Genomic DNA, 26,458 nt, shown 5'->3' with positions numbered 1-26,458 from the left:
CCAATATAATTATAAATTGTTTATTTCCAGAATTTTCCATTTAATATCTTCAGACCGGGTTGACCATGGATAAGGGGGGCAGCTGCTGTATTTAGTTCATAATCGCAAATCATTTGATTTCATTAGAAATATCAAGCAAACTTATGAAATCCTAACCACTTCAGCTAGAGTTCTTTCAGTATAGATTAAAAACAGAATGTGTTATCTTGTCCATAGTTTCTTTGACAACAGTATCAATCATATGATAAATTAAATTAAAGATACCAAGAAATTATATAAGCCTGGAAAGAGGGACGAATTCCCGATGATTGGAGTAGAGCTCTCATAGTACCCATATATAAAAAGGGAAATAAAACTGAATGTGAGAATTACAGAGGTATTTCCCTACTGAGTGTTCCTGGCAAGATCTATGCATGTATACTTGAGAAACGGTTGAGAAGAATTGTGGAAGAAAAGCTTGGTGAAGAACAAGCTGGATTCAGGCCATATAGAGGCTGTCAGGATCAGATCTTCACTTTACGACAAATAGTCGAGAAAGCATGGGAATATAACAAAGATCTGTATTTAAGTTTTGTCGATTTGGAAAAGGCATATGACAAGGTGCCAAGAGAGAAGCTATTCAATACGCTGCAGTTATATGGTGTCAATGGGGCATTATATCAAGCAATACTTAGTCTTTATTTGAGTTGTAAGTTAGCAGTTAGAATTGAAGGAAGTACAGGAAGATGGTTTAATGTTAAATCTGGTGTGAGACAAGGATGTACATTATCCCCTCTGTTATTCATTATCTATATGGATCACATTATGAAGGAATGTGGTATTAAACCTGATATCAAAATTGGAGATGTTAATGTCAGCTCTTTGCTTTATGCGGATGATGTTATACTTCTAAATAAATCCGCTACAAGTCTGCAAGATTCTCTGACTAAATTGAATAGCTGTTGTAATAGATATGGTATGAAGGTCAGCAATAAAAAGACAAAGACAATGAAAATAGGCAGAATCATTGAAAATTTCAACTGTGTTGTGAATGGAGAACCTGTGGAACAAGTAAAACATTTCGGCCACTTAGGCACGATTTTTACTGAAGATGGTAAATTAAATATAGAAATAGACAACAGAATCAGCAAAGCTGGTATGGTGGGAAGTCAATTGAATAAATTCATATGGAATAAGAAAGAAATTAGTCGGAACACTAAATTAGCTGTATACAAGACAGTGTTCAAACCAGTTTTAACTTATGGATCTGAGAGCTGGGTCAGAAGTAAAACACTTGACCAAAGACTAGAGACTGCAGATATGAGAGTCCTGAGAAAGATTAGAGGCATGAACAGATGGCATCAATGGCAATATCATATTAAAAATGAGGATATTAGGAAAGAACTTGACATTGTCAGCATCCAGGAATGCGTTAGCAGAGCTAATCTCAGGTGGTATGGTCACTTAAATAGAATGGGAGAGGAAAGATTAGCAAAACAAGTGTTCTCCGCCAGGTTGGCAGGAAAACGACCCAGAGGAAGACCAAGATACAGGTGGATTGATACGGTACAAAGTGCCTTAGACGATAGAAATATAAGATCTGATAATGTTGGAGTCTTGACAAGTAACAGACTGATTTGGAGGAAAATTGTAGATAGGAAGTTAGTAATGATGTAATTTTTTCATGTAGTACTGTCATATCCTGTACGCCTCTTGAGGGTACATGGCAGGAATTTGATGATGATGATGAGAAATTATATATTTGGATAATGGATTAAATGAGTTTTTAGAGAGGTAACTCTGGACTTAAACAGGGAAACCAGTTGGTGACTTGATTCCCGGGAAGCAATACTGTAGCCAATGAAGCTCTAGCTGAGGCTCGGCTGTTGTGGTTTCCTCTCAGATGAGATATGATCAGCTCTGCTTAGTGGTGGGGTGGGCCTGCCACTGAGTAGAGCCAACGCTGAGAGTTCTTCTAAGTGATGGGTTAAGCATGTTGCTGAGTGGAACAACGCTGAGTTAAAGATCCTTTGGGTCACTCGTTGTTGGGTGATCTGAGGATCACGAGTTTTTGGAGAGGTAACTGTGCACATATTACTGGGAAACCAGTCTGAGTAGTGACCCTTCCCATAATGCATAGCATTATACACGTAAGAAGATGCGCTTTGATTATGGGATGCTAAGGCAAGCGATGTGAAGTCATACCATGTTTGGCATGAGTTGCACTAGTCGTGAAAGATACTTCAGGCTCAAACTTTGTTTGCTTACACTTGGATAATGGATTAAACCAAGTATATAATTTCTTGGTATCTTTAATTTATAATATAGCCAAGTGAAAAACTTTCAACAACAATCATATGATTTCTCATAATTGCTAATCACCCTTGCCATTATGAAATATTTGGAGATGTTCACTGCCTTTGCCAATGATCGTATCTCTTATGATCCTATAATGAGAAATAATACTAAATTAATACTAATAGGTTCTTCTGTGACTAATCACAAGAGAACCACTGACTCATCACAAGGGAACCCATGATGAGTCAGTGGCTTCCTTAGATATGTACCACTATTATAATCTAATTTCAATATAATTTATCTTCTTGTGGTCCAGCAGTTTCATACATTATCACATTTTCCAACTTAGATTATAGTATATTTGGTATTTCAAATATGTGCAATGTTATTACAATATGATGAACCCAAAATTTTTAGTTGAGTAATGTATATTATTATTAATAAATTTAGCTTGCTTCTGCTTTTTTTTTTTTTACTTTTTTTTTTCTTTTGAGTTTGTGGTTTCATAATGTTCCGTTTTATGGGAGGAACAATGTGCACCTGCAAAGAAAAATTAAATGGCAAAACAGTAATTATCACAGGAGGAAATACTGGGATTGGGAAAGAAACTGTTGAAGATCTTGCTTCTCGAGGTAAGCATTTTTTAAACTTTAAATTATCTGTATTCTTTATGAAATTTATTGTATGGGGGGGACCAAATAGTTCTAATAAATAACTAGAACAGAAATGATATTAAAGCATCTGATATAATCACAAAAAAGAACATATCTTAAAACCCTTTAACCCCCATGTTTCATCAATTTGTAATAAGCACTTCGGATTGCTACACAAACTTATCTCAGCTGGTATCTCACTAAAAATGGTACATTTAGTTAGATCATATCACCAAAACAGAACCATACAAGTCATGATCAATGGTACTACCTCATCTCAGTGCCATATCTTAGCCAGAGTACTGCAGCAATCCCTACTGGCTCCATTGCTGTTCTCTCTATACATGTCAGATATCCCACACAACCCAATGTCATCCACCATAGCCCTATATGCAGATGGCACAGCACTGTTAGCCAGATCTCTCCAATCACACTTCATTACTAGAAAGCTTCAAGAAAACCTTCTAAAATTAGAGAGCTGGTTCTCCAAATGGAGACTGGAAGTAAATCCCAAAAAAAGTTCAGCCATTCTCTTCACAAAGAGGTCGTTATCTCCTGCAGGAGACCTCATACTATTGAATACCAAAATTCCCTATCAGACAGAAACAAAATACCTTGGTGTTGTCTTCGACAAAAAATTAATTTTTAATCAACACATTAAGGCTACGTGTAAAGGCATGTAAAGCCATCACCCAGATCTACCCCCTAATTAACAAGAACAGCAAGCTAAATGTCAGAATCAAATTGCTTTTATACCAGCTGATAATTTGTCCTATACTTACTCATGCTTCTCCAGCCTGGGGCCACACCTCGTCTACAAATATTATCAAACTGCAATGTGTGCAAAACAAGTGCTTGCGAATGATCCTAAACTCCCCATGAGTCGCCAGAAACAATCAACTTCATCGAGATAAAAATATTCCTTATATTTTCTCTTTCCTACAATCTTTAGCAACAAAGTTCATAAAGACATCCATGCATTCCAATGATCTAGTTCACCAAACTGTAGCATACGAGGCAACAGATATATTCAAATATAAAAGACCAAAAGCCATTTTAGCTTCCAATAGCGATGCATAATCTCCATGCCCATCCAGAGCAAGCAAACTGCTCATAAAAACTCTACCCTCACTGTAGCCATAACAGAAAGCGGGGAATATGAAAAGCTTCTTGCTTCACCCATAAAGACATTAATGTCACTTGTAATAATTTGTTCTTTTTCTTTTAGGATATATGTCAGACATGTCAATTCCTTCATGGTGATAATCACAACTTTTCAGCACACCCTCGTATATATTTCTTAAAATTTATGGGATGATCTATCCACTCCATGGAGATCTGAAAGTAGTACTGATCAAGATTTTGGGCAGCAGCAAAATGTTTCAAACAGAAATTCGTATCTGAATTAGCAGGAAATTTTATTTAGGTACTTGTTGGTTACTTGCTTATACTGATTTCCCATAATATTCAGACCATGAGTTAATTAACACAATGAACTACCTAAATTATCATTCTGTCATGATGTGTTATGATTTTAAAAGTTGAAAAGTGACATAAAAATTCTGAATTTATTATCATTACCACTTCTTAGCTAATTATGCTTTTTTTGAAATTTGGAACACAGATGCTCCAAATTTGTTAGGATATCTGTGCAATAATAGAGCATCATTCCAGATAACTTCATGTTCTGCAAGGCCAGATTCATGACAATTTTTTGGATTCAATGTAGGATTGAATAGGGATTGGCGTTCAGAAACGTGTTTTCAGATATACTGGTCTGTTTGACCGTTGTAAATTAACTTTTTCAATTACAAGGAATTGTATAGACTTCAGGTAGCAGTAAATATTCATTTATCTTTTGGAGATGGTAACAAAGAGCTGGGTTGATTAATAGGTTTAAATGTGGTTTAAAGATGAAATTTCCTAAAGATAACAACAAAACATTCAGAAGTGCCTCTAAGGGGTAGGTATTTTATGGGAGGCATTGTATAATTAGCAGAGAAAAACAGCTGATGAATTTTTTTCATCATTTTCAGGTTGTAATCATCAAGAAGAGGGATGTTTGTTTGATGGTGGAAATTTCTTGTTGAAGATATTTGGATAGAGAACATTGTTCGCTCTTGATTGTGGGCATTTAATTACAGTAATACCATATTTCGGTTAGCTGTAATGCTCTGATGTTATGAATATAATGACTGGAGAAAAAGGTTTGCAGCCGACAGAAGTGAATAAGATATCACCTGTTCCTGTTAAGATGGGGGGATAGTTCTGCTTCAATCTACTTCTGTGGCAAATTCGATTCTGGGATGCAGATTATTTTTTGTGAGAGGGCATCTGATTTTTATGAGACTTATTCCAGATTGCAAAAGTTCGATTATCGTCATGACAAGATAAATCTTTATGGGATTCTTCAATTGAAGGTGAATTAGCCAATCTCATATGGAGGTAGCAGGGTTTTCCTCCCAGAAACTCTGATCCTGCTTAAAGACAAATAGGCCTTGAGAGGAATTTACACATGCAATTTACAGACAAAAAATACTAGTCGTGGTGGATGGCAGTAGATAGCATTGTATGTAGATGATCATGGCAGTAGCAGTTCTGCGTAGTTAGTGGATTAAATGTGGAACGGAGAATTGAAGAGTAGAGTGCCCTCCCTCGATGAGTCCATGGACTCCTTGGAGATGTCATGTAATGATAAAAATTGGCCAGAGTTGTGGAAATTGGGAAACACATTGCATCTGTCTATAAAGCCTTTCATTCCATCTGAAATATCCATTCTGACTTCATGACAAAATCGAAGAGGTCCACAATCCCTGATGGAAATTTAGAAGATAAATGTTCCAAGGTGCCTCTTCACCAGTTTACCCTTGAGTGATATTATATCAGACACTACATTAAATCAGAAGAGTGAAAGTTAATTTCTCTCTTTATCTAGATGTCATGTAATTGTACATGAAAAAGATACCATTCTCCATGCCCTACATTGTTTTGTTTTGAATATCTCATTACCTATTCTATAGAAAGTTTTTTACCTTGGGCAACTTGTATATAGAGGCTAATCACTTCATATCATTTGCCTTAGTATGTATCCCATAAATACCAGTCATTAGTTTTAACTATTTTTGAGGTTTCATCAGTGATGAGACCTCAAAAAAGGTTGAAACTGGTCTGGGTAGTGGCCCTTCCAATTATGCATTGCATTATACATGCCTGAAAGAGGGGGCTGCTTTGCATTATGGGATACATACTAAGGCAAATGATATGAAGTCATTAGCCTCTATATACAAGTAGCTCAGACGTGAATATATTTCACGTGCAAAACATTGTTTTGCTTCCTTGGGAAAAGGATTAAATCCAAGTATAAAATTTCTTGGTATCTTTAATGTATAATAAACCCAAGGTAAAAAACTTTCTACATCTTTCTCTCATCCAGATATTTTTATTATTAAGGCCAAACACCTTTTGTCTTCTGCATTACTTCAACCTTGGTATCCTTTCGTTTAGGCTTGTACGGTGATCCGAATGCATTTTTGAAAATTATGGAGACAACTACCGTGTTTGAATAAAAACTTTAGTTTAATATAACTAAAGTCTACAATTCGACCTTTATGTCAAGGTCATCTTCTGGAGCGTACAAATATACACAAGAAACAAGCTATACTACAATCAAACTGGTTCGTTAAAGACACTGACCAACCGCTACCACAATTGTTGGCCTGACTTCTGGTGAAAACTAAACTTAAAACCATATTCAGCTCCTCCAAGGATCCTCTCCTCCCATTAGCACATCCTGGAGTCTATTGCATCCGCTGCACCTGTAACTTACCGTACATTGGTGAAACAGGACAGACAATCCCTATATGCAAGAAAGAACACATTAGACACATTAAATATAACCATTATGGTGAAGCAGGCTTCTCAGACCATGCACTTAACACCTTACACCAAATCAACTGGAAAAGCACCTGCTCCTTACACTGCACAAAAACCTGGTACGAAAGAAAATTTAAGGAATCCTGCGAAATCCTGATAAACCACCCAAATATCAATAACAAAGATGGTATGAAAATTCCAAGCATCTGGATGGCACACATTCAGCCAACCTAATATGAAAGATTCAACATAAGTCAGGACTCTAGCCAATCTGCTAGTATTAGCAACCATTCCACTCCAACTGGCTGGAATAATGTTAATATACGTATATAGTAGACAACACAAATAATAGGACTCTAGCGTTGATGTATAATTTTTTATTTTTAATTTGTATTATTTTTTTTTTTTTTCACCAGAGGTCAGGCCAACAATTGTGGTAGCGGTTGGTCAGTGTCTTTAACGAACCAGTTTGATTGTAGTATAGCTTGTTTCTTGTGTATATTTGTACGCGCCAGAAGATGACCTTGACATAAAGGTCGAAACGTTGAATTGTAGATTTTAGTTATATTAAACTAAAGTTTTTATTCAAACATGGTAGTTGTCTCCAAAATCAACCTTGGTATCTTTCCTGGATCTGGCTCCCACTGATGAGACCTCAATAAAGGTTGAAACCGGTCTTGATAGTGGCCTTTCCCATTATGCATTGCATTACAGTACATGCCTGAAAGGGGGTGTGCTTTGCGTTACGGGATACATACTAAGGCAAAGTGATGTGAAGTCATTAGCCTCTATATACAAGTAGCTCAGACATGAATATATTTCATGTGCAAAACATTGTTTTGTTTCCTTGGGAAAAATATTAAAATCAAGTATAAAATTTCTTGGTATCTTTACCTATTACCTATTCTGTTGCACTGACAATGATTTAAGATATATAAGGTTTATGAAAATTTGATCATTGTATTCACATGTATTTTACAATATTGTGTTGATTCAACATAGTTCCCTTGTCAGCAAAGAAGTCTAATGACATGGTAAGCATCCTCTGCTTCTCTATCAGAATCTTCTGTGGAACCATGGACACCAGTAATTCTCATTCAGAGAAGGCTTTAGAAGATAAAAATGTAAAAAGTTCCAATAATTAACCCCCCCCCCCCCAAATTCAAATTGTTCTGCTTAATAGAACAAATATCCATTTGTGGATACTAATTTGATAGCTAGCACAACACTAATTGTGCTAGCTATCAAGATAGCTGATTCACCTTTTAAGGATATATATACCAGAATATGATGAGTATGAAAGTTTATTTTTCACTTGGTTAGACTATAATAAATTTAGTTTAATCCTTTATCCAAGTGTGACTATAATAAATTTAGTTTAATCCTTTATCCAAGTGTGAGCAAACAAAGTTTGCGCCTGAAAGGATCTTCGGGACTGGGGTAAGGTAGTACAACACTGGGCAACTTGCAGATATGTTGCATAACATTATAATGAGATATAATGAGATAATGCATAACATTATAACATTATGTATAATGTTATGCATTATCTCAGTATCTCCCATAATGCAAAACAAATCTCCTTTCGGATATGTATATGAAGGGCCACTACCCAGACTAGTTTCGACCTTTATTGAGGTCGAATGGGAGTTCATGCCTTTCATCACTGGCCTCTTTAGATTTAAAAAAAAAAAGTTGTGCTGAGAGTCAGCTTGATATTGAGAGAGGAGGAGAAAAGATAGAGTGGATAGTAGTAGATAGTTAAAAGAGGCCTCAGTCGATCTACTTGGCCTGACTTAAATGTCAGCACCAAGCAGATCTCCGACATTATCTCCCTCCATCCGTTCTTTTCAGCTTTCCTCGGTCGGTCACCTCTTCAGATGACCGCCCGAGGAAAGCGGGGGAAAAACAAATGAAAGAAGCAACACATGAAAAAGGAAACTGGTAAATAACTTTAAAACGTACATATAACAATTTGTAAGACAGAACCAAAGAAATAAGAAACTAGGTGAATTTTGGAATTTCAAACTGAATTACCAGAAGAGCGGGGGAAGAGCCTGGCCTGAGTGATGCAGCTCACAAGGAGCTGCACCACCTCAATGTAGGCCTTCGCAGCCCAGGTTCTCAGGGTACCCCCTCCTGTGGAATAGACAAATACCTTTTCATAATAAAAATTCTAATCTGAAATGGAAAGAGAAAAAGGGGATTCCCCCCCCCCTGAGTCTGGTCGCTGAGTACGATGAATCTACTGACTCGTCTGCCTGTTAAGCAAGGCTTACATCCTCCTGCTTTCTGTTGTTGTGGGTTTTGAGGATGTGATCTGCTAACTTTTCTCCGCGGGAGTAGTTTAACATTCCTGGGCCTCTGTACAATGCTGCTCCTGCGTCATCCTTTGCATCAATAAATTCTTCGATTTGTTCTGGAGTGATTTCGTCTATATCTTCAACAAACATGTCGTTCCACTCTGCGCTTACCACTTTTGGCCCGTTTTTCCCTGTGAGGATAAGTAAGATATCCCTGAATGCTTCTATACCATTTCGTAAAGCCTTCTCTTCCCCGGGGAAGTCTTTTAGTAGATGTAGTATTGTCGCATTGGCTTTTGCATAAGGGTACTTTGTGGGTTCTGCTATTACCTTTCCAGGTTCAGCTATGCCCGGACTCCCTGGTTTTGGTTTTTTTACATTCCCTTCTTCAGGGCTGCCTGGCCTTTTTTGTGTGGTTTCTTCGCTATGAATTTCCATTTCTACTGTTTCTTCTTCTGTTATTTCTTCAACTACCATGATAGGACCTTCCTGCTGGTGTTTCTGTTTATTTTCTGTGGTGGTGGTTTGGTCGTTGGCTGGCTCCTCATGCTTTGTGTCTTTCCTGGCTGCTTCTACAATTTTGTCTGTCGGTTTCTCTGTTACTTCATTTTGCGATGTGGCGGAATGATTCTTTGTTGCTGCCCTTTCATGTGCAGCCTCCAGGGTTGGGAAGTCGTTCTGCTCCATGCCACTGATATTGTTTTCCGGTGTTGCAGTGTTGGGGGTAATAGTACCTCCCACTCTTTCTGCATGGTTTCTACTTGGACAGGTGTCCACTTTATGGTCTGTGTTACCACATTTTAAGCAGGCCGACTGGCAATTCTGCAATGTATGGCCTGCTGTCAGGCAGTTCCTGCATTTCATTTTCGGGCACTGAGCCCGGAGATGCGTGAGGGCACCGCACTTAAAACACTGTCGCTTTACGCCAGGGTAGCTGACCATTACCCTGGCCGATCCTATCTTGACGAAATTCGGAATTTCTGCCTTCATCATGATGGAAAAGGTGACTTCACCTGACTTCCACTGAGGGAAGTCAGCCTCCGTGCCAATTTTTATATCACGCACGGCTCCCCATTTCGAGAAGACTTTAGTTATGATGTCAGTGTCTTCTTCGAGATATTCTAGTGGGAAGCGATCTATTCTTACACTTTTGGAAAGACTTCCTACCACAAAAGGATGAAAAACTTTTCCCTGGCACTCGACTCCTGTCAGTAATTTTTCTCTAGTTGCAACGTTAGTACATACAACTTGAAACCTTCCCCCCCCGTAAGGGGTAAAGCCAGAAATGTTGTCTGCCTCAACATAGTTAATTATAGTCATCGCAAACGTCCGCTTCTCAATATTAGCATCAATTTCGAACCCGAGGGTTCTTACCCTCGGTAAAACCGAAGACATTACTTAAACAAAGAAAGGAAGAAGACTTTCCAAGGATAGTCTATTCCTTTCCTATAAAGTAGCAGAATGCCGTGTATAGGCCTAAAAAAAAACACAAAAAAGAACAAAGGAATCTTACCAAGGCACGACTTCAATCGGAGCTCTCTTTTCGGTTCTCCTAAACTGTTGCTGGAATCCGCTGGAACAGGTTTGACTGGAACATGGCGCTTTCTCTCGGGGCCGCTGGAAACAAGTCTCTTCAGTGGGAGCCAGGCCCAAGTGGAGATACCAGGCAGAAGCTTTAGCAAGGTCATCTCTACCTATAGGAGTTGCCAAATGGTGTGCCACCTTTTTATTAAATTATTCTGGATTTAGAAAAAGATGTTGAAAGTTTATTTTTCACTTGGTTAGACTATAATAAATTTAGTTTAATCCTTTATCCAAGTGTGAGCAAACAAAGTTTGCACCTGAAAGTATCTTCAGGACTGGGGTAAGGTAGTACAACACCGGGCAACTCGTTGCAAAGGTAGAGCAAGCTAACATCACAATGGGTATGGGTTAAATAATCACCATGAAATCCCTGGAGTAAAATCCACAAGATTAGAGATGGTTGTTTAAGAAATGTATTAATTTTTTATTTCATTATTATTATTTTTTGGTCAGGTCATTGTAAACGTGACTAGGATATACCTTTTCAATACTGCAGTGGTTGATCTATGAGAAAAAAAAAACACAGACAGAGAGAGAGAGAGAAAGAAAGAAAGACAAGCTCATTACTGTTATTATATAAATATTTTCATTTATGAATATATAACCAGTTGTGCCTGGATATCAGTTCTTTATAGTGTATAAGTTTTTGGTTCATAGCAAAATATACCTGTCCATGTTTGCTTGACATAAGCTGTATCAACCAAGAATGACTTTTCCATTTTTCATTTAGCTCTTGGCTAAGAGAAAACTGTAGTACTTGAGTGTTTTGTGATATTTGGGATGAAAAGTGGTTCGAATATTGCACAAAAATTCATTTTCCTTTCTTAAAGGAAACAAATTTTTGCGATGTGATGTCTCATTAGAAGCTTGCAAGAAATTGAATAGGTAGGTTTGATCTCTTGAGCAGACATTGAATGCTGTAGTTTATGTACAATAAGTTCACAGCTGCCATGGGTAAGATCCATATAAAAATATGTTCATATCACCTTAACTAACTTCATCAATTTCATAAGTTCACTGACTTCTTTCAAAGAAATCAAGCTAAGAGAAAGTGATAAATTAGTTGTTGAAAATTATCAAATTTAATTTGCTCTTGGTTAAAAATGATACAGACTTTGCACACATAAATTTTCTGATTTATAATTTTTCCAATAGTGCCTCTGTAGCGCAATTGGAAGAATGACAGTATGTTGCACCCTTTGATTGTAAAAGACCTGAGTTTGATTCTCTTCATGACTGGAGGAATCTTTAATGGGTTTAATCAATTGAAGGTGAGTTAGCCAATCTCATAAAGAAGTAGCAGTGTTTTTTCCTCCCAGAAACTTGGGTTTTTCATCCCATATACAGACAAATTGGTCTTTAGGACACATGCAATTTACAGACAAAAAAACTAGTGGTGGTGGTGATGATGAGCGGTAGATGGCGTTGGTGTAGATGATGGAGACAGAAAGCTGTACAGTAGGTGACCTCCCTAGATGAGTCTTTGGGCTTGTTGGAAGTGTCACGAAATGATGATAATAATATAATAATGAATACAGACTAGCTGTCTCATATTAGATTCATTTATTTTTATTTTATAGCAGTTATAAAAGAATGTCTTAATTTCATTAACTCTTCTAGGAGGAAGAATCATAATGGCATGCCGTGATGTTGTAAAAGGTGAAAAAGCAGTAGCTGAAATAAATGAAAGGTTGGGTAACAGTGAAATTATTGTACGAAAGCTTGACCTTGCATCTATGCAGTCAGTTCACAATTTTGCTGATGAAATACTACATTCAGAACCTCAAATAAATATTCTTATTAATAATGCTGGTAATAAATTTATCTGTATTTTTATATGAAATTCTAATGTTCTCTAATAAAAAAAAAATTACAATTTAATTACTGTATGGAAGAGCTAAAGAAGAAATCTGTATGATCTAAATTGTCCATGTAGTGAAAGGAATATTTCTGAAAAGTAGTTCTAATATTACACAAAAATTCATTTTCCTTTCTTAAAGGAAACAAAAATTTGTTTCCTTTAAGAAAGAAAATTAAAATTTTAAATTATAATTAATTTTTAATTTATTATCTTTTTTTTATCTTTCATTTATTTGTTATTTGTGTATAAATTTAATATTCAACTGTTTTATTGCTCCTGTTGTGTGTGTTATGTTCTATCAAGTCGTTTTCGACTCCTGGTGATTCTATGAACATACACTCTCCATTTCAGATCCTCCCTGGCCATATCTTTCAGAATTTCCAGGCTCATTCCAGTTGCTTCTTAAATTAAATAAAAACCAATTATGCAAATTGCGATATTTTCAGGTAACCTGAGTTAACTGATGTATAGTGCACAGATGACAAACTGACACTAGCAGGTTTGTTTAAACACCTTTATAAGCTGTAGTTTCAGTATATGCTCTGAACCTCTGTAGCTCATTTAGTTTCACTGATACCTTTGGATAGAAAGGTTTGGGTTTGAATCCTATCTAGAATGTGAAAAACACCTTTATCATTGCTTTCAATTTAAGGCGAGTTAACAGATTTTACATGGAGATGGCAGGGTTTCTCCTCCTGTAAACTTAGGTTTTTCAATCTGTAAACTAGCAAAACACACACAAACAAACTAACAGCCATAATACATAACGCAAGTAAAATTAACTGCACTATCAGAGCATGAGTTAGGTTTCAAAGAAACCATGTTATTTGACTGTGACAGGCAATAACACCTAATGTGCAATGGGGGAAATGGCAAGTGAACTGTATAGTAGGATAAGGTGTATATTTGTAACTTCCAAGGAAACCTTAGCTATGGGATCCACATACTGAGACATCTTTGAAAGAAGAAAAAATTCACTCAGAAGTTCCAGTGTTCATTTCATTAACAAATGCATAAACATGATAGCAACAACTATGTGCTTGTTTGAAAGTCCTTCATTTTTCACAGGAAAGACTGGGCTTAACCAATGTTAGAAAGTTATATGGAAACCAATGAATCAATTCTTGTAAATTCAGTTTGGATTCAAGCTGGTGGTCTCTCTTTTTTGTTGAGGAGATCAGTGTGTTGTTCCAACACACTGATCTCCAACAGTCATAATATCCAGTGAAGTGTCCCTGGTATTCCATCTGACAACAGCTATGAAGACAATACTATATCTCATGCACAGTTGATATCATTTAGGATGAAAGTGATAGTGTCCATCAAACAAAAAAGGTTCATGTCATAGTGTTGCTGCCTCTTCAAATTGGATCAATCCACTGTTGGATAAAGATCTTCCTCAATTTTCTCCATTGTTTTCTTTTTCTTTTTTTACAGCAATCCTTGTAAGCTCATCTTGTCATCTCATCTTTAGTCCCCTCTACCTACTACCTATAATCTCTATTCCCCTCCCCCCTTCTTAAGTGTACATCCACGTTGCAGCAAGGAGAGGTGGACAAGTAATGTGAGTGAAACATGTTGGGAGTACACCATCATGGAATTATCATCTAAGGAATGAAGGTCATACTAATATAGCTGGCTAATAAAACAAAATTTCACACACACTTTCTGTTCTTTATGGTCAGCCATCACAGAATCGCCAAACTTGCTTGTAAGCACCAACAAAAAAGAGCAGCCAGAACAATGAACCAGTTCACACAGGATGACACCACTTGCTAGACTGGCATAGAAAACTGCACACTCACAATGCCTAGTGGCATCATCCATAACTAGAAAATGCATGCAAGCCAAGTTCAGATTCCTATTATTTTTGGGTATCCCCTCATACATATTATAAAGTTCAAAAACAAGATTAGTCAAATTTTCTGAAACTATTGAAACATGCTATCACTTGAATGTGTATTGGATTCATTGATTGAATATGTGAATTTTTGTTTCTGCAGGCATTTTATTACTAATGTTAGAAAAAGCTTGACTGACAATTTAATTTAAGATCTGTGTAAGCAATTTAAGGTGTGTGTGTGTAAGCAAAAGGGTCATTATTTTATATAGTTTTAACATTATATCAAATTCACACATACAGTGCTACACAAATTATGTAAAATCTTACTTTCCATAAAATAATAAAAATATAAAAATACTTGCCCAATGCCTTGTCCCCATTTTTTAATATGCTTGAATAAATTATTATTGAAGTTTCATAAAGTAATTAGTGGTGCTGTATTGTTGTTTGGAGATTTCCTTCATGTGAAAACCATTGTAAGGTGTGGTCAATAAATGGCAACCACAGAAAGAACAACATTAATTTTTTGGAAAAATATAATTTTTTACATTCATTTTTGCAGAATTTTCAGCTAAAAAAATTATTTTTGGCTAGAAACATTTAAGTTACTAAAAGGATTTTATAGGATTGATGCGAGGAAATATTGCAGCACCCTACTAGATCAAGCAGAACAAGAGGTCATCCTCTTGTAATTGCATGAGTCGTCACAAGGGTGTGAAGTCAAGATTTTTCACTTGGAGAGTAGTGTTTGAGTGGAATGAGTTGTCAGAATCACTTTGGATAATAATAAAATGCTGCAAAGACATAATCTTACACACATGCTTATGTTTGAAAACATAAGTATGTGTGTAAATGCTTGAAAAAAAGTTTCGTGTGTGTAGTGAATAAGAACGAAATCAGAAAAATTCATATATTCAGTGACACAGTCCACAACAGGATCAGTAAGAAGATTAACATATTTGGTGCAGCCAATAGAAACTACAGATGTCAGATGAGAGAAGAATGTAATAACATATACCCTCTACATAACATTTTTTTACAAATTTGTCAATTAATCTATGTTTAGCTGACCAGAGTGGGAAGGCAGTTTGCATTCTGATAATTGAAGGAATCAGATAAGTGAAGTACATTTACATGATGCTCTACCATAAATCATCTGACATACATTGCTTGGTTAATTTGAAGGATCATTGTTTTTAAGGTTGGATACACAGTAGATTGCTAGATTCAATCTAGCATGCTACATAAATGCTACAAACTAGATTCAATTTTTTTTTTTGACAGAATTTTTTATTTTAAAATAGGTGTTTATTAACTTTTTTTAATGGCAGAGAAAATCTCAAATGTAATGTTTTCAAAATCATTAAATAAAAAAAAAATTACATGAATGCCTTACAAAAACAAAGTAATTGTTACAGTCATTATTCCTCCTCCTCATCCTACTTTATATTGAGGTTGTACTACATATGAGGGTGGTCTAAAAAGTTCTCGGCCTAACAATTTAAAAACGGATTTATAATTTCAAAATTATTTTTATTTTTCAACATAATCTCCCTTAAGACTAATACATTCATTCCAGTGATGCTCCAGTGCCATTATCCCATCCTTGTAGTGGTTCTCAGTAAGATCTGCAAAATACCCATTTACTGCAATCACCTCTTGATTCGAAGAAAAACGCTGACCAGCGAGGAAGAGTTTTAGTTTAGTTTTAGAGGGAGCCAAATCTGGGGAACAGGGTGGATGTTCTAACAATTCATAGTGCAGATCCCTTAATTTTCCCATTGCCAAAACACCTTTGTGTGCAGGTGCATTGTCCTGATGAAAGATGATTTTTTTCTTCTCCAAACCGGCTCTTTTCTCACGAATTTTTTCATCTGGTCTGGTTAAAACATTGGAATAATATTCCCTGGTTATTGTTTTACCCTTTTCAAGATAACTAATAAACAAAATGCCTTTAGCATCCCAAAACACCAATGCCATGACCTTTCCTGCTGATGGAACTGACCTTGTCTTATTTGGCGCTGAACAACTGGCTTCTGTCCACTGTTTTGATTGCTGTTTGGATTCTGTTGTGTAATGGTGAATCCAAATCTCATTCATAGTAATAAATCGATGCACAAAATCAGTTTTATTCATGTTGAAATGCTCCAAGCACTGTTCAGATATTTTCATATGAGTGCGTTTTTGATCTGCTGTGAGCAAGCACGGAACCCATCTTGCACAAAGCTTTTTCATTTGCAATTCTTCATGCGAAATATATCCTATGCATTCTTTTGCAATGCCTATAGTCTCAGCAGTTTCATGCACTTTGACTCGCTGGTCATCCAATACCATGTCGTGCACTTGATCAGTGATTTCTGGTGTTGTTACACTTTTTGGAAGTCCTTCACATGGATCATCTTCAAGGCTGGTACGGCCACGTTTAAACTCGGCAGCCAATTTCTTAATTGTTAAAAATGAAGGAGAAGAGTACCCATAAACTTTTATAAACTTCGAATGAATTGATTTTGGCATTAAACCTTCTTTTACAAAGAATTTTATAACCGCACGATACTCAATTTTATCCACTTCGAGGGATACTGACAACACTTTTGCTTCAGACAGCTGAATAAAAGAAACCACTTGATAGAATGACTTGCAATTTCACATGAATGCTTAAGACAGATGTACCAACGTAGAAAAAAATATCTTGCCGATAGTGTTGCCATCTATGGTCGAGGCCAAGGACTTTTCAGACAACCCTCGTACATTAGTCATAAACTGGTGTGACCCCTTATGTTTTACACAAAGAGTGCTTAAGGGTCAAAGCTGTAAAACTGAGAAGAGACTTCCACATAGCCTTTAAAAGAATGTGGAGAACCGACCAGGGCTTCTGACTTAATGTCCAATCCTCACCTTCTCGTGGTGCACCCTGTTGGGTATCTACCTGGACACTAAACGAACGAGGATGGGCTGGCAATTTGGGATTTAGCCGACCAAATTGTATTCCTATTGGTTAAACCAAAATACAAAATAATGGTACAACATGACAAAATTTCATGCCAGCTGGGGCGTCGCCCAGTTAAAAAAAGTCCCCAGTTGTTTTCGGCAGGGAACCAGGGCGAACAGCGAAAAGTCAGCTACTGGAAGAAATCTGAAAACACACACCATCACCAGAATTAAAGATCGGTAGTATCAACATAAAAAGCCTGAATGGCAAAGAAATGGAGCTAGCGGAGGAATTAGATAAGTAGCAGATCGACATAATAGGGGTGACTGAAACTAAAAAGACAAAACCTGGTGAGATCTTTTGGAGCAATAATTACAAAATGTTATATTCTGGAAATGACAATCAAGGAAAAGAAGGCGTAGCCATAGTATTCAACACAAAATACGAGGCTAATCTTCTTGAATGGCAGGCAGTGTCAAGTAGAGTGATTTGGGCAAATATCAGAATGGGGAACTGGACAATGAGACTTATTTGTGCCTATGGTCCCACAGAAGGTTCTACTAAGGTAGAAGTGGAGGAATTTTTTGAGGGTCTAGAGAAAGCTACTGACACAATGAAAAAGGAAAAGTTGGTCTTTGTTGGGGATCTAAATAGCAGAGTAGGAAGCGATTGTCAAACATACAAAAATGTTTTGGGAAAATTTGGAGAAAAGAGCAAAGCTAATAATAATTGCAAATACCTGTTGGATTTCTGCTCTCGACATCGACTGGTTATTACTAATACCATGTTCCAACATAAAAATGTGCACAAATTCACATGAAGAGAAGAAGCAAGGAATGAGAAAAGTCTCATTGACTATGTTATTGATGATAGTGATGTTTTCTCCCTGATGCAGGACACCAGAGTGTACAGAGGATTTGAAATTGGAAGTGATCACTGTTTAGTCTTGAGCAGGATAAAATTGAATTTCATATTGAAAAGAATGACGTACGAAAGTTTTAAAGCGAATAAAAGTTGAGCAGCTCTCAGATGTGAACTGTAGACTAACGTACACAAAGATTATTGAAGAAAAGAAAGAGTTTGAGAACAGGAACCAAACCTTGGATATTCAGTGGCAAGCCTTGAAGAAAACCCTGATTGATTCATTTAGAGAGGCATGTGGTGAAGTTGTCTACAAGGATAGAAAAATTAGAATTCCATGGTGGACACAGGAAGTTAAAGAGGCAGTGAAGGAAAAGAAGAAAGCATATCAAAAGTTCCTGGCAAATAAGTCAGCTTTTACTCTTACAGAATACAGAGACAAATGTAAGAAAGCTAAAGAGTGTGTAAAACTAGCTAAACAAAAGTCATGGGAGGACTTTGGCAAGAATATAGAAAATAAATATCAAGAAGGTGGCAAAATATTCTGGAGGTTGTTGAAGAAGCTTAGGAATGGAGCAAAGAGTGCTGTAAAAGGAGTTAGAAATGATAAAGGTGACATGAAAACAGGAGAAAAAGATATCCTTGAAAGTATGGAGTAATTACTTTGAAAATTTTCTAAATGAAACAAGCAGTGATGACAACACAGTGGTAAAAAACACTGACTAGGCATGCAGTCAGGAATACATATGCATACTTGAAGTAGAAAAAGCCATCAAAGGCTTGAAATGTGGAAAGGCAGCAGCAGTAGATGATATTAGACCAGAAATGCTGAAGTATGGTGGTATAAAAGTCTTACAGTGGCTGCACTGCATAGTTCAGAATGCCTAGACAGAGGGACGAATTCCAGGCAATTGGAGTAGATCTCTCGTAGTACCCATATATAAAAATGGAAATAAAACTGAATGTGAGAATTACAGAGGTATATCCTTACTGAGTGTTCCTAGTAAGATATATGCAAGTATACTTGAGAAATGGTTGAGAAGAATTGTGGAAGAAAAGCTTGGTGAAGAACAAGCTGGATTCAGGTCAAATAGAGGCTGTCAGGATCAGATCTTCACATTACGACAAATAGTGGAGAAATCATGGGAATATAACAAAGATCTGTGTTTATGTTTTGTCTATTTGGAAAAGGCATATGATAAGGTGCCAAGAGAGAAGCTATTCAATACGCTACAGTTATATGGTGTCAATGGGGCATTATATCAAGCAATACTTTGTCTTTATTTGAGTTGTAAATCAGCAGTTAGAATTGAAGGAAGTATAGGAAGATGGTTTCATGTTAAATCTGGTGTGAGACAAGGATGTACATTATCCCCTCTGTTATTCATTATCTATATGGATCACATTATGAAGATATGTGGTATTAAACATGATATCAAAATTGGAGATGTTAATGTTAACTCTTTGCTTTATGTGGAAGATGTTATACGTCTAAATAAATCCGCTACAAGTCTGCAAGATTCTCTGACTAAATTGAATAGCTGTTGTAATAGATATGGTATGAAGGTCAGCAATAAAAAGACAAAGATAATGAAAATAGGCAGAATCATTGAAAATGTCAACTGTGTTGTGAATGGAAAACCTGTGGAACAAGTAAAACATTTCAGCTATTTAGGCACGATTTTTACTGAAGATTGTAAATTAAATATAGAAATAGACAACAGAATCAGTAAAGCTGGTATGGTGGGAAGTCAATTGAATAAATTCATATGGAATAAGAGAGAAATTAGTCGGAACACTAAATTAGCTGTATACAAGACAGTGTTCAAACCAGTTTTAACTGTTTTAACTTATGGATCTGAGAGCTGGGTCAGAAGTAAAACACTTGACCAAAGACTAGAGACTGCAGATATGAGAGTCCTGAGAAAGATTAGTGGCATGAACAGATGGCATCAATGGCAATATCATATTAAAAACGAGAATATTAGGAAAGAACTTGACATTGTCAGCATCCAGGAATTCGTTAGCAGAGCTAATCTCAGGTGGTATGGTCACTTAAACAGAATGGGCGAGGAAAGATTAGCAAAACAAGTGTTCTCTCCTAAGTTGGCAGGAAAACGACCCAGAGGAAGACCAAGATATAGGTGGATTGATACGGTACAAAGTACCTTAGACGATAGAAATAACAAAAAAATATATAAATAAAAATTCTAAAAAATATTGTAATATGATATTTTGCACATATTTTTGCATCACATAACATATGTGGCATATTGTGTAATTTTTCTTCAAGCTTCAAGATTTTTTCTTCTTCCACCTTTTTTTTTATCACAAGTAAAAAACATTTCTAAAGAAAAGTTCAAAGGATTAGCAAGGATTTTCATAAGAGAAGAGAAAGATAGGATGTGATATTACTGAAAATTCATAGAATAAATTTCTATTATCTATCATTTTGAGATAGTTTTTTGGGATATTGTACTGTGTTTTACAATAAAACTTCCACTTTGTTCTCTTGGTATCTGTGGATGTTATTCCCCATACATGATCAGTATGATTCAGTCTTTTGAAAATAAGCTAACTCCTTTTATTCTCTTATGGGAAGTAGGCAAGGCCTTTTAACCCTATCTGTCTTTTGGGGACTAAGTGTGGGCAGTTCAATCTCCACTGGTAGCCAGAGATAGTTGGCCCATGACTATCACTAATTATAAGTGTCTTCTGAAACCATGTTTGTAATATTTATTTTTATTTATTTTAGGATATTTATTTTTCTATAACAAATCTATATTATTATTATTATTTGACACCTTCAGGGAGTCCAAAGACTCAACGAGGGAGAGTGTGCCAACAGCATCGAACGATTGGTCCCCTTCCAACTACTAACCACGCTCAAACTTACTTAATTGAGCCATTAGTAGCAAAGGCTCTACCAATCGACCAATATTCGTTTGTATTATTTTCTCTCTTAAATGCCAGTCATATGCAAATAGTTCAGATTAATGATGTCTCATTAATGTTTTAATTATATGCCAAAATAAAGAATTTTTTTTTTTTAATTGTTACACTTATGAAACCAACAGATTCTTTTCCATCTGGAAAGCACACATTACAATCTGCAGCATGCATGCACAAATAGAAAGTATGAAACAGCTTGATTTCATCCCATGGGCAAGTGCAACATAAGACAGTTTATAATATGCCTAGCATGAATGTATTAATTATAGTGTGTTGGGCATACCCATTAAGGGCATATCACCCACACTGCATGTGCAAATAGGGGAAAGAGAAAAAAACCTCAATGAAACACCAAGATGTTTCATCAGGCAGTGAAAATTATTTATCCTATGCCAAACCTTGATTTGTGGAAACAAGATACATGGAAGGTGAGGATGGCTAGGCTGGGAGAGGTGTGTGTTTCACATACCCAGCCCATAATGGTATATAATGATTATCTAATTTACCAGAGTTAAGCATGTCGGTATTTTCATGATGTGTTTGCATATACTGCATATAAAAACAACAAACATTTATATTATTATTATCCTAAGACTCTATGGAATCGCAGGCTCACCTAAATAAATAAAAACATGAGAAAATGGTGGAGTAGGATAAGATAAGCTTGGATGTGAAGTGAAGATATATGTACAAGCCAGCCTCTACTGTGGAGTGATGATTGTGTTATGCATATTGATTTAGACAGTGGTAATTACTCTGTATATGGTTCACATGCTGTTTGCTTCCACCCAGCACTGTGTTAATCAGTTATGAGTTACAGTTGTGGAATTGGTTTTTCTATGAGAGCTTTCTCTTGAATCTTTGTATCATATTAATTTCACAACAAACTCAAATTTATTTTCAAGGATAAAGAATGGAGCATTTCTACTATGATGTCAACAGGTCAAATGAACCTTAAAAAATTGTTAAGAAGGTTATAAAAACAACCTTGCCAATTTTTGATCAAGTTAGGCATTGTGATCCCACAATATTGAGAAATTTATATATTTTTAAACTTTTAAATATAAATGTTACACTCCAGGAAAGCATCTCCTTGAGATGTACTGGAAAAGTGGAAGAGATACATTAGAATGAAGGCAATGAAATAAGGGATTCAGTCAGTAGATTGTTGATCCTTTCACATTGACACAAATACAGTGATTATTTTCTCTCTAATGTACTTGTAATTCTAACACTTTATTTTGCTTATTTTAACAGCTGTTGCTTGCTGTCCTCAATGGAAAACTGAAGATGGTTTTGAAATGCAGATTGGTGTAAATCATTTCGGTCATTTTCTGTTGACATTGCTACTCTTAGATCGCATAAAGGCTTCAGCTCCAGCCAGAATAATTACCGTGTCTTCTGTCGCTCACAGCAGTAAGTACTGTAAAGTTTCTCAACCAAATAAATAAGATAGAATCACTGTATTTTCATATCTTATTCTGTATTCAAATTTGTATATAATATTAGTGTTTGCATGAGCCAGATCAAACTCACAGACTGCAGTATCTGTATAGATTTATCAACTGGCTTTACTTAAACTTTAGGGTCTTTAAAAATTAAATGATATTTACATTTGATATAAATAATCATGTATTTCTGATTTTGTAAGTAATATAAAAAAAAGTGTATAATTAGAAGAGGCTACATGCAGAACCCGAAGGAGTGATTAGCAGTATCTGAGACTTGGTCAAAGGACATATAATTTTATTCACCTATGATAGTTCCTATGTAATGAAATTTATAGCTTATGAGTGCCTTGAGTATGCCAGAGGTAAGATAAACTGTAAGTCCTTCTTGGCCAAACACACTCTTTTTTCATACTAGTGTTGTAATTATTCAAGCCTTCGTAAAGTAATAGTTTTGTAGCAGAATTAAAACCCAGGACATATAGATTGTGTTTTTTGACGATGAACTCTACTGATGGAGGAAGAGCTTTTTTTAGAATAGCAGAAAAGATGAGAGAGCACAGGAAGTAATTTCTAGCAGTGGAGGAACAAAGCAACAAGGAATGTATATATCTCTCCTTGTCTTTTGCATGAAGAGCAAGAAGTGCATGGCATATGTGCATTGGCATAATCAAGTGCATTGACAGTGAATAAATTTATGGGAAAGAATAAGCACAGTGATAGCTTTAAAAAAACTGGTTAGTTTTTTGACTCTTTGAAAGTCGAGTAATAGTAATAATATACTGAAAAAAAGCAAAAAACAATTTTAATGAAATATTAAGTAATCAAAATGAAATGAGTAACAATCTTCTTCTTAGTGATTATATCAAAAACATTTTTTTTTTTTATTCATAAGAGGTCTATGAAATATATACTGTCTTTCTCTTTCTTTTTAGGAGGAAAGATTCATTTGGATGATATAAACTTGGAAAAAAATTACCGTCCCTTCTATGCTTATTATCAAAGTAAATTAGCAAATGTACTCTTTACAAGACAGTTAGCAAAACACCTATGTGGTAAGCTAAAATATGATTCTAATTTATTGTGTTACTGATTTTTAAACAAAAAAAAATATTAAAATGTAAGTGTTGACAATAACAGTGTTATTGCCAACATTTACATTGTCAGTGTTCAAGATTGCTAAATTAAAAGCTTAGATCATAATGGTTGAATCTGGGGGAATGGGGATATGAGACAGAAAGTGAGAATTCACAGGTGTCGGGGGGTGAAGCTTGAGTAGGACTGGTTATTAGCCCAAGAAATTAATTATTATTTTTAATTGTTATTCTTTCTGATACTCCTGGCATTCATAAATTATTTATGAATGCTAGGAATATCAGAAAGATGAAATTTTTGCATTAATTGAGTTTGTGCCAGAAAAATAGTTGGAATAAGTGATATATTGTTGGATGAGAATGACATTATGAAATGAATAGAAATGGAAAGATATGCTTTTTTTGTGAAGATAGGAAAAGCAGGAAGGGAGAAGGAGTGCTGCTGATGATAGCAAGGGAATTATGTCTGCACAAGGTTAACATACAAAGGGAAAAAAGTGGCAGTGATTTTGAAACAGTATGATGTGAAGTGGAGGTTTATAGAATGAGATATTTGGTGGGGTGTTGCTACAGGCCAGGGAATGTGAAGGATGGAGACAAAGAATGTATAGTCAACTTGGCTTAATGAGCAAGTGAAGGGTGATTTCAATTACAACAATATTGATTGGTATGAAGAGATAACATCAAGGAATAAAGAATGAATTTTTTGAGTTCTTAAGGGACAACAATCTTAAACAATTTGTAATGGAGCACATAAGAGTTAAGTCTTAGATCTGGTTGTATCATCAGAGGATGTGATTGTGAGTCGAGTGTCTAATCTTTCCCTGGTTGGTGAGAGTGACCATGAAATGATCACCTGGGTTGCCAATCACATGAGAACTTCTATAAAAAAAAAAGAGGTATATGTGGAACTAGAGGATATTATGAAAAGTTTAGGAGACAACTGGGAACTATACCATGGAAGCAGGAGTTGAGTGTATTCCAAAGGTGAAAAGGCTAAACAAGGTAGGAGTAAAATGGATGAATGAAGAGATTAAGTATGAAATATGGAAAAAGGCACTGTGGATGCAACAACACAAGATGAATATTGATAATGATCAGTTGCACAAAGAGTATAAAGAGCAGGCCAGGAAGGTGACTCAGTGTATAATCTACCTAAGAAAAACCGTATTGAATTCTCTTGATATGTGGCAAGCAGAAGCAAAAAAAAATAACTATGGGAGGTTGAAGCTAGTTGATAACACTGGTGGATTGGTAACCAAATGCAGAGCATATAGATGAAGTATTCAATAATCAGTTTATCATTGTATTTCATCCTTGTGAAGGTGACATCTTGAGAAGTTGTAATATAAAGGGTATAGTGCAGGAGAGACTGATAGTGAATGAGCATGAAGTATAAAGAATTAAACTTGATGTTAGCAAGGCAATAGGACTCGACAATATATCACCACTTGTCTTGAGGAAATATTCTATGGAATTAATGGTACCTTTGGCACACCTGTTTACAGTGAGTCATGCAACAGGGCGAGTCTCAAAAGAATGGAAAGTGAGAAAAATTGTTCCACTTCACAAAAGGAAAGATAAGATGGAGGCTACATATTGTAGGCCAATCTGTGCATCTTGGATTATTGTTAAGATGTTAGAGAAATAGGTGATGACTAGGATTCAGAAATTGGTTGATAATAGCAGTATTCTTTATAATGGTCAGCATGGATTTTAAGAGGGGGTAGGGGACAATCTGCTTATGTATTACAACAAGGTGACAAAATTCACTTGATAAAGGAGATGCATATGCAGTGGTGTACTTGGATTTTTCAGGTATTTCACAGACTGTCACATGACAGGCTAGTAGCAAAATTGAAACAGATGGGATTAGATAACAGACTAGTAAGTCACATGGCTGTTGGATAGTATCAGCAGGTTGTGTATGGAGGAGTGGTATCGCAAAAGAGGAAGGTCACTAGAGGAGTTAATGACATTGTGATTGGCTTAACTTGCAGCTATTTGCTGATGAGGCAAAGTTGGGAAGAGCTATGAGAAGTAGAGTAGATGTTGTGGCCTTACAGGAGAATCTGAATAGACTGTGAGTCTATGTGAATGGGCAAATGAGTGGAGCTATCAGTTTAATGTTGCAAAGCTCAAGGGCTTGAAATTTGGTATACAAGGTTGGAGAATGCAGAGTATACAATTAATGGAGAAATTTTGAAGGAGATGAGAGATCTGGGAGTGATGGTGCACAGAGACTTGAAGTGTAAGGATCGCATTGCTAATATTGTAAGAACATCTCAACATATTATGACAATAATGAGGAGGACACTGACATGCAGAGCAAAGAGGTTATGGGTAAACCCTTGTATAATGCTTTGATCAGCAACATATGGACTGCTGTGTGCAGATTCAGTCACCTGGTTTTCAGAGGAGATGTGGATGTATTGGACTTCAAGAGAAGGTTTACTCACTCAGTGTCAGGTCTATGGAATGCAACTTAGAGCCTTGAGAATAGAAGAAGAAAGGATATGATTGAGATATATAAATTGGTGAGGGGGTTGTTACCGGATTAATGTGGAAGAGATTTTTCATAGAGTAGAGTGGAGGCAAGAGTAGATCTAGAGGTCATTCCTGGAAGCCATGAGCAGGGGGAGTGAGAAGCAGGTTCTTTGCATGGAGAGTGATTGGTCAGTGGAATGTATTGCCTGAAGTGTAGTGGGTGCAGAAACTGTGAATAGGTTAAAGGCATTGTTCGATGATCTTTTGAATGAGAGAGTATAGACCTCCTACGA

General features: G+C 36.1%; 1 protein-coding gene across 3 annotated transcripts in view; it reads left to right on the top strand.

Annotated features, from left to right (window-relative positions):
* Positions 1-26,458, top strand: part of LOC150105051 (retinol dehydrogenase 12-like) — a 73,689-nt gene that overhangs the window by 27,649 nt on the left and 19,582 nt on the right. For 2 of the 3 annotated variants that reach the window (XM_090396118.1, XM_090396119.1), the window contains exons 2-5: positions 2,772-2,909; positions 12,311-12,502; positions 22,394-22,552; positions 23,520-23,639. In XM_090396118.1, coding sequence (XP_090252244.1) covers positions 2,772-2,909; positions 12,311-12,502; positions 22,394-22,552; positions 23,520-23,639 — 609 coding nt within the window. The remainder of the gene's footprint in view (positions 1-2,771; positions 2,910-12,310; positions 12,503-22,393; positions 22,553-23,519; positions 23,640-26,458) is intronic. The other variant, XM_090396120.1, reaches the window with a different exon arrangement.

The sequence above is a fragment of the Typopeltis vanoorti genome, chromosome 7 (assembly GCF_054136105.1).
Source record: "Typopeltis vanoorti isolate ZY-2024b chromosome 7, IOZ_Tvanoo_1.0, whole genome shotgun sequence".
Lineage (NCBI taxonomy): Eukaryota > Metazoa > Arthropoda > Arachnida > Uropygi > Thelyphonidae > Typopeltis > Typopeltis vanoorti.
This window is presented reverse-complemented; position numbering and strand designations above follow the sequence as displayed.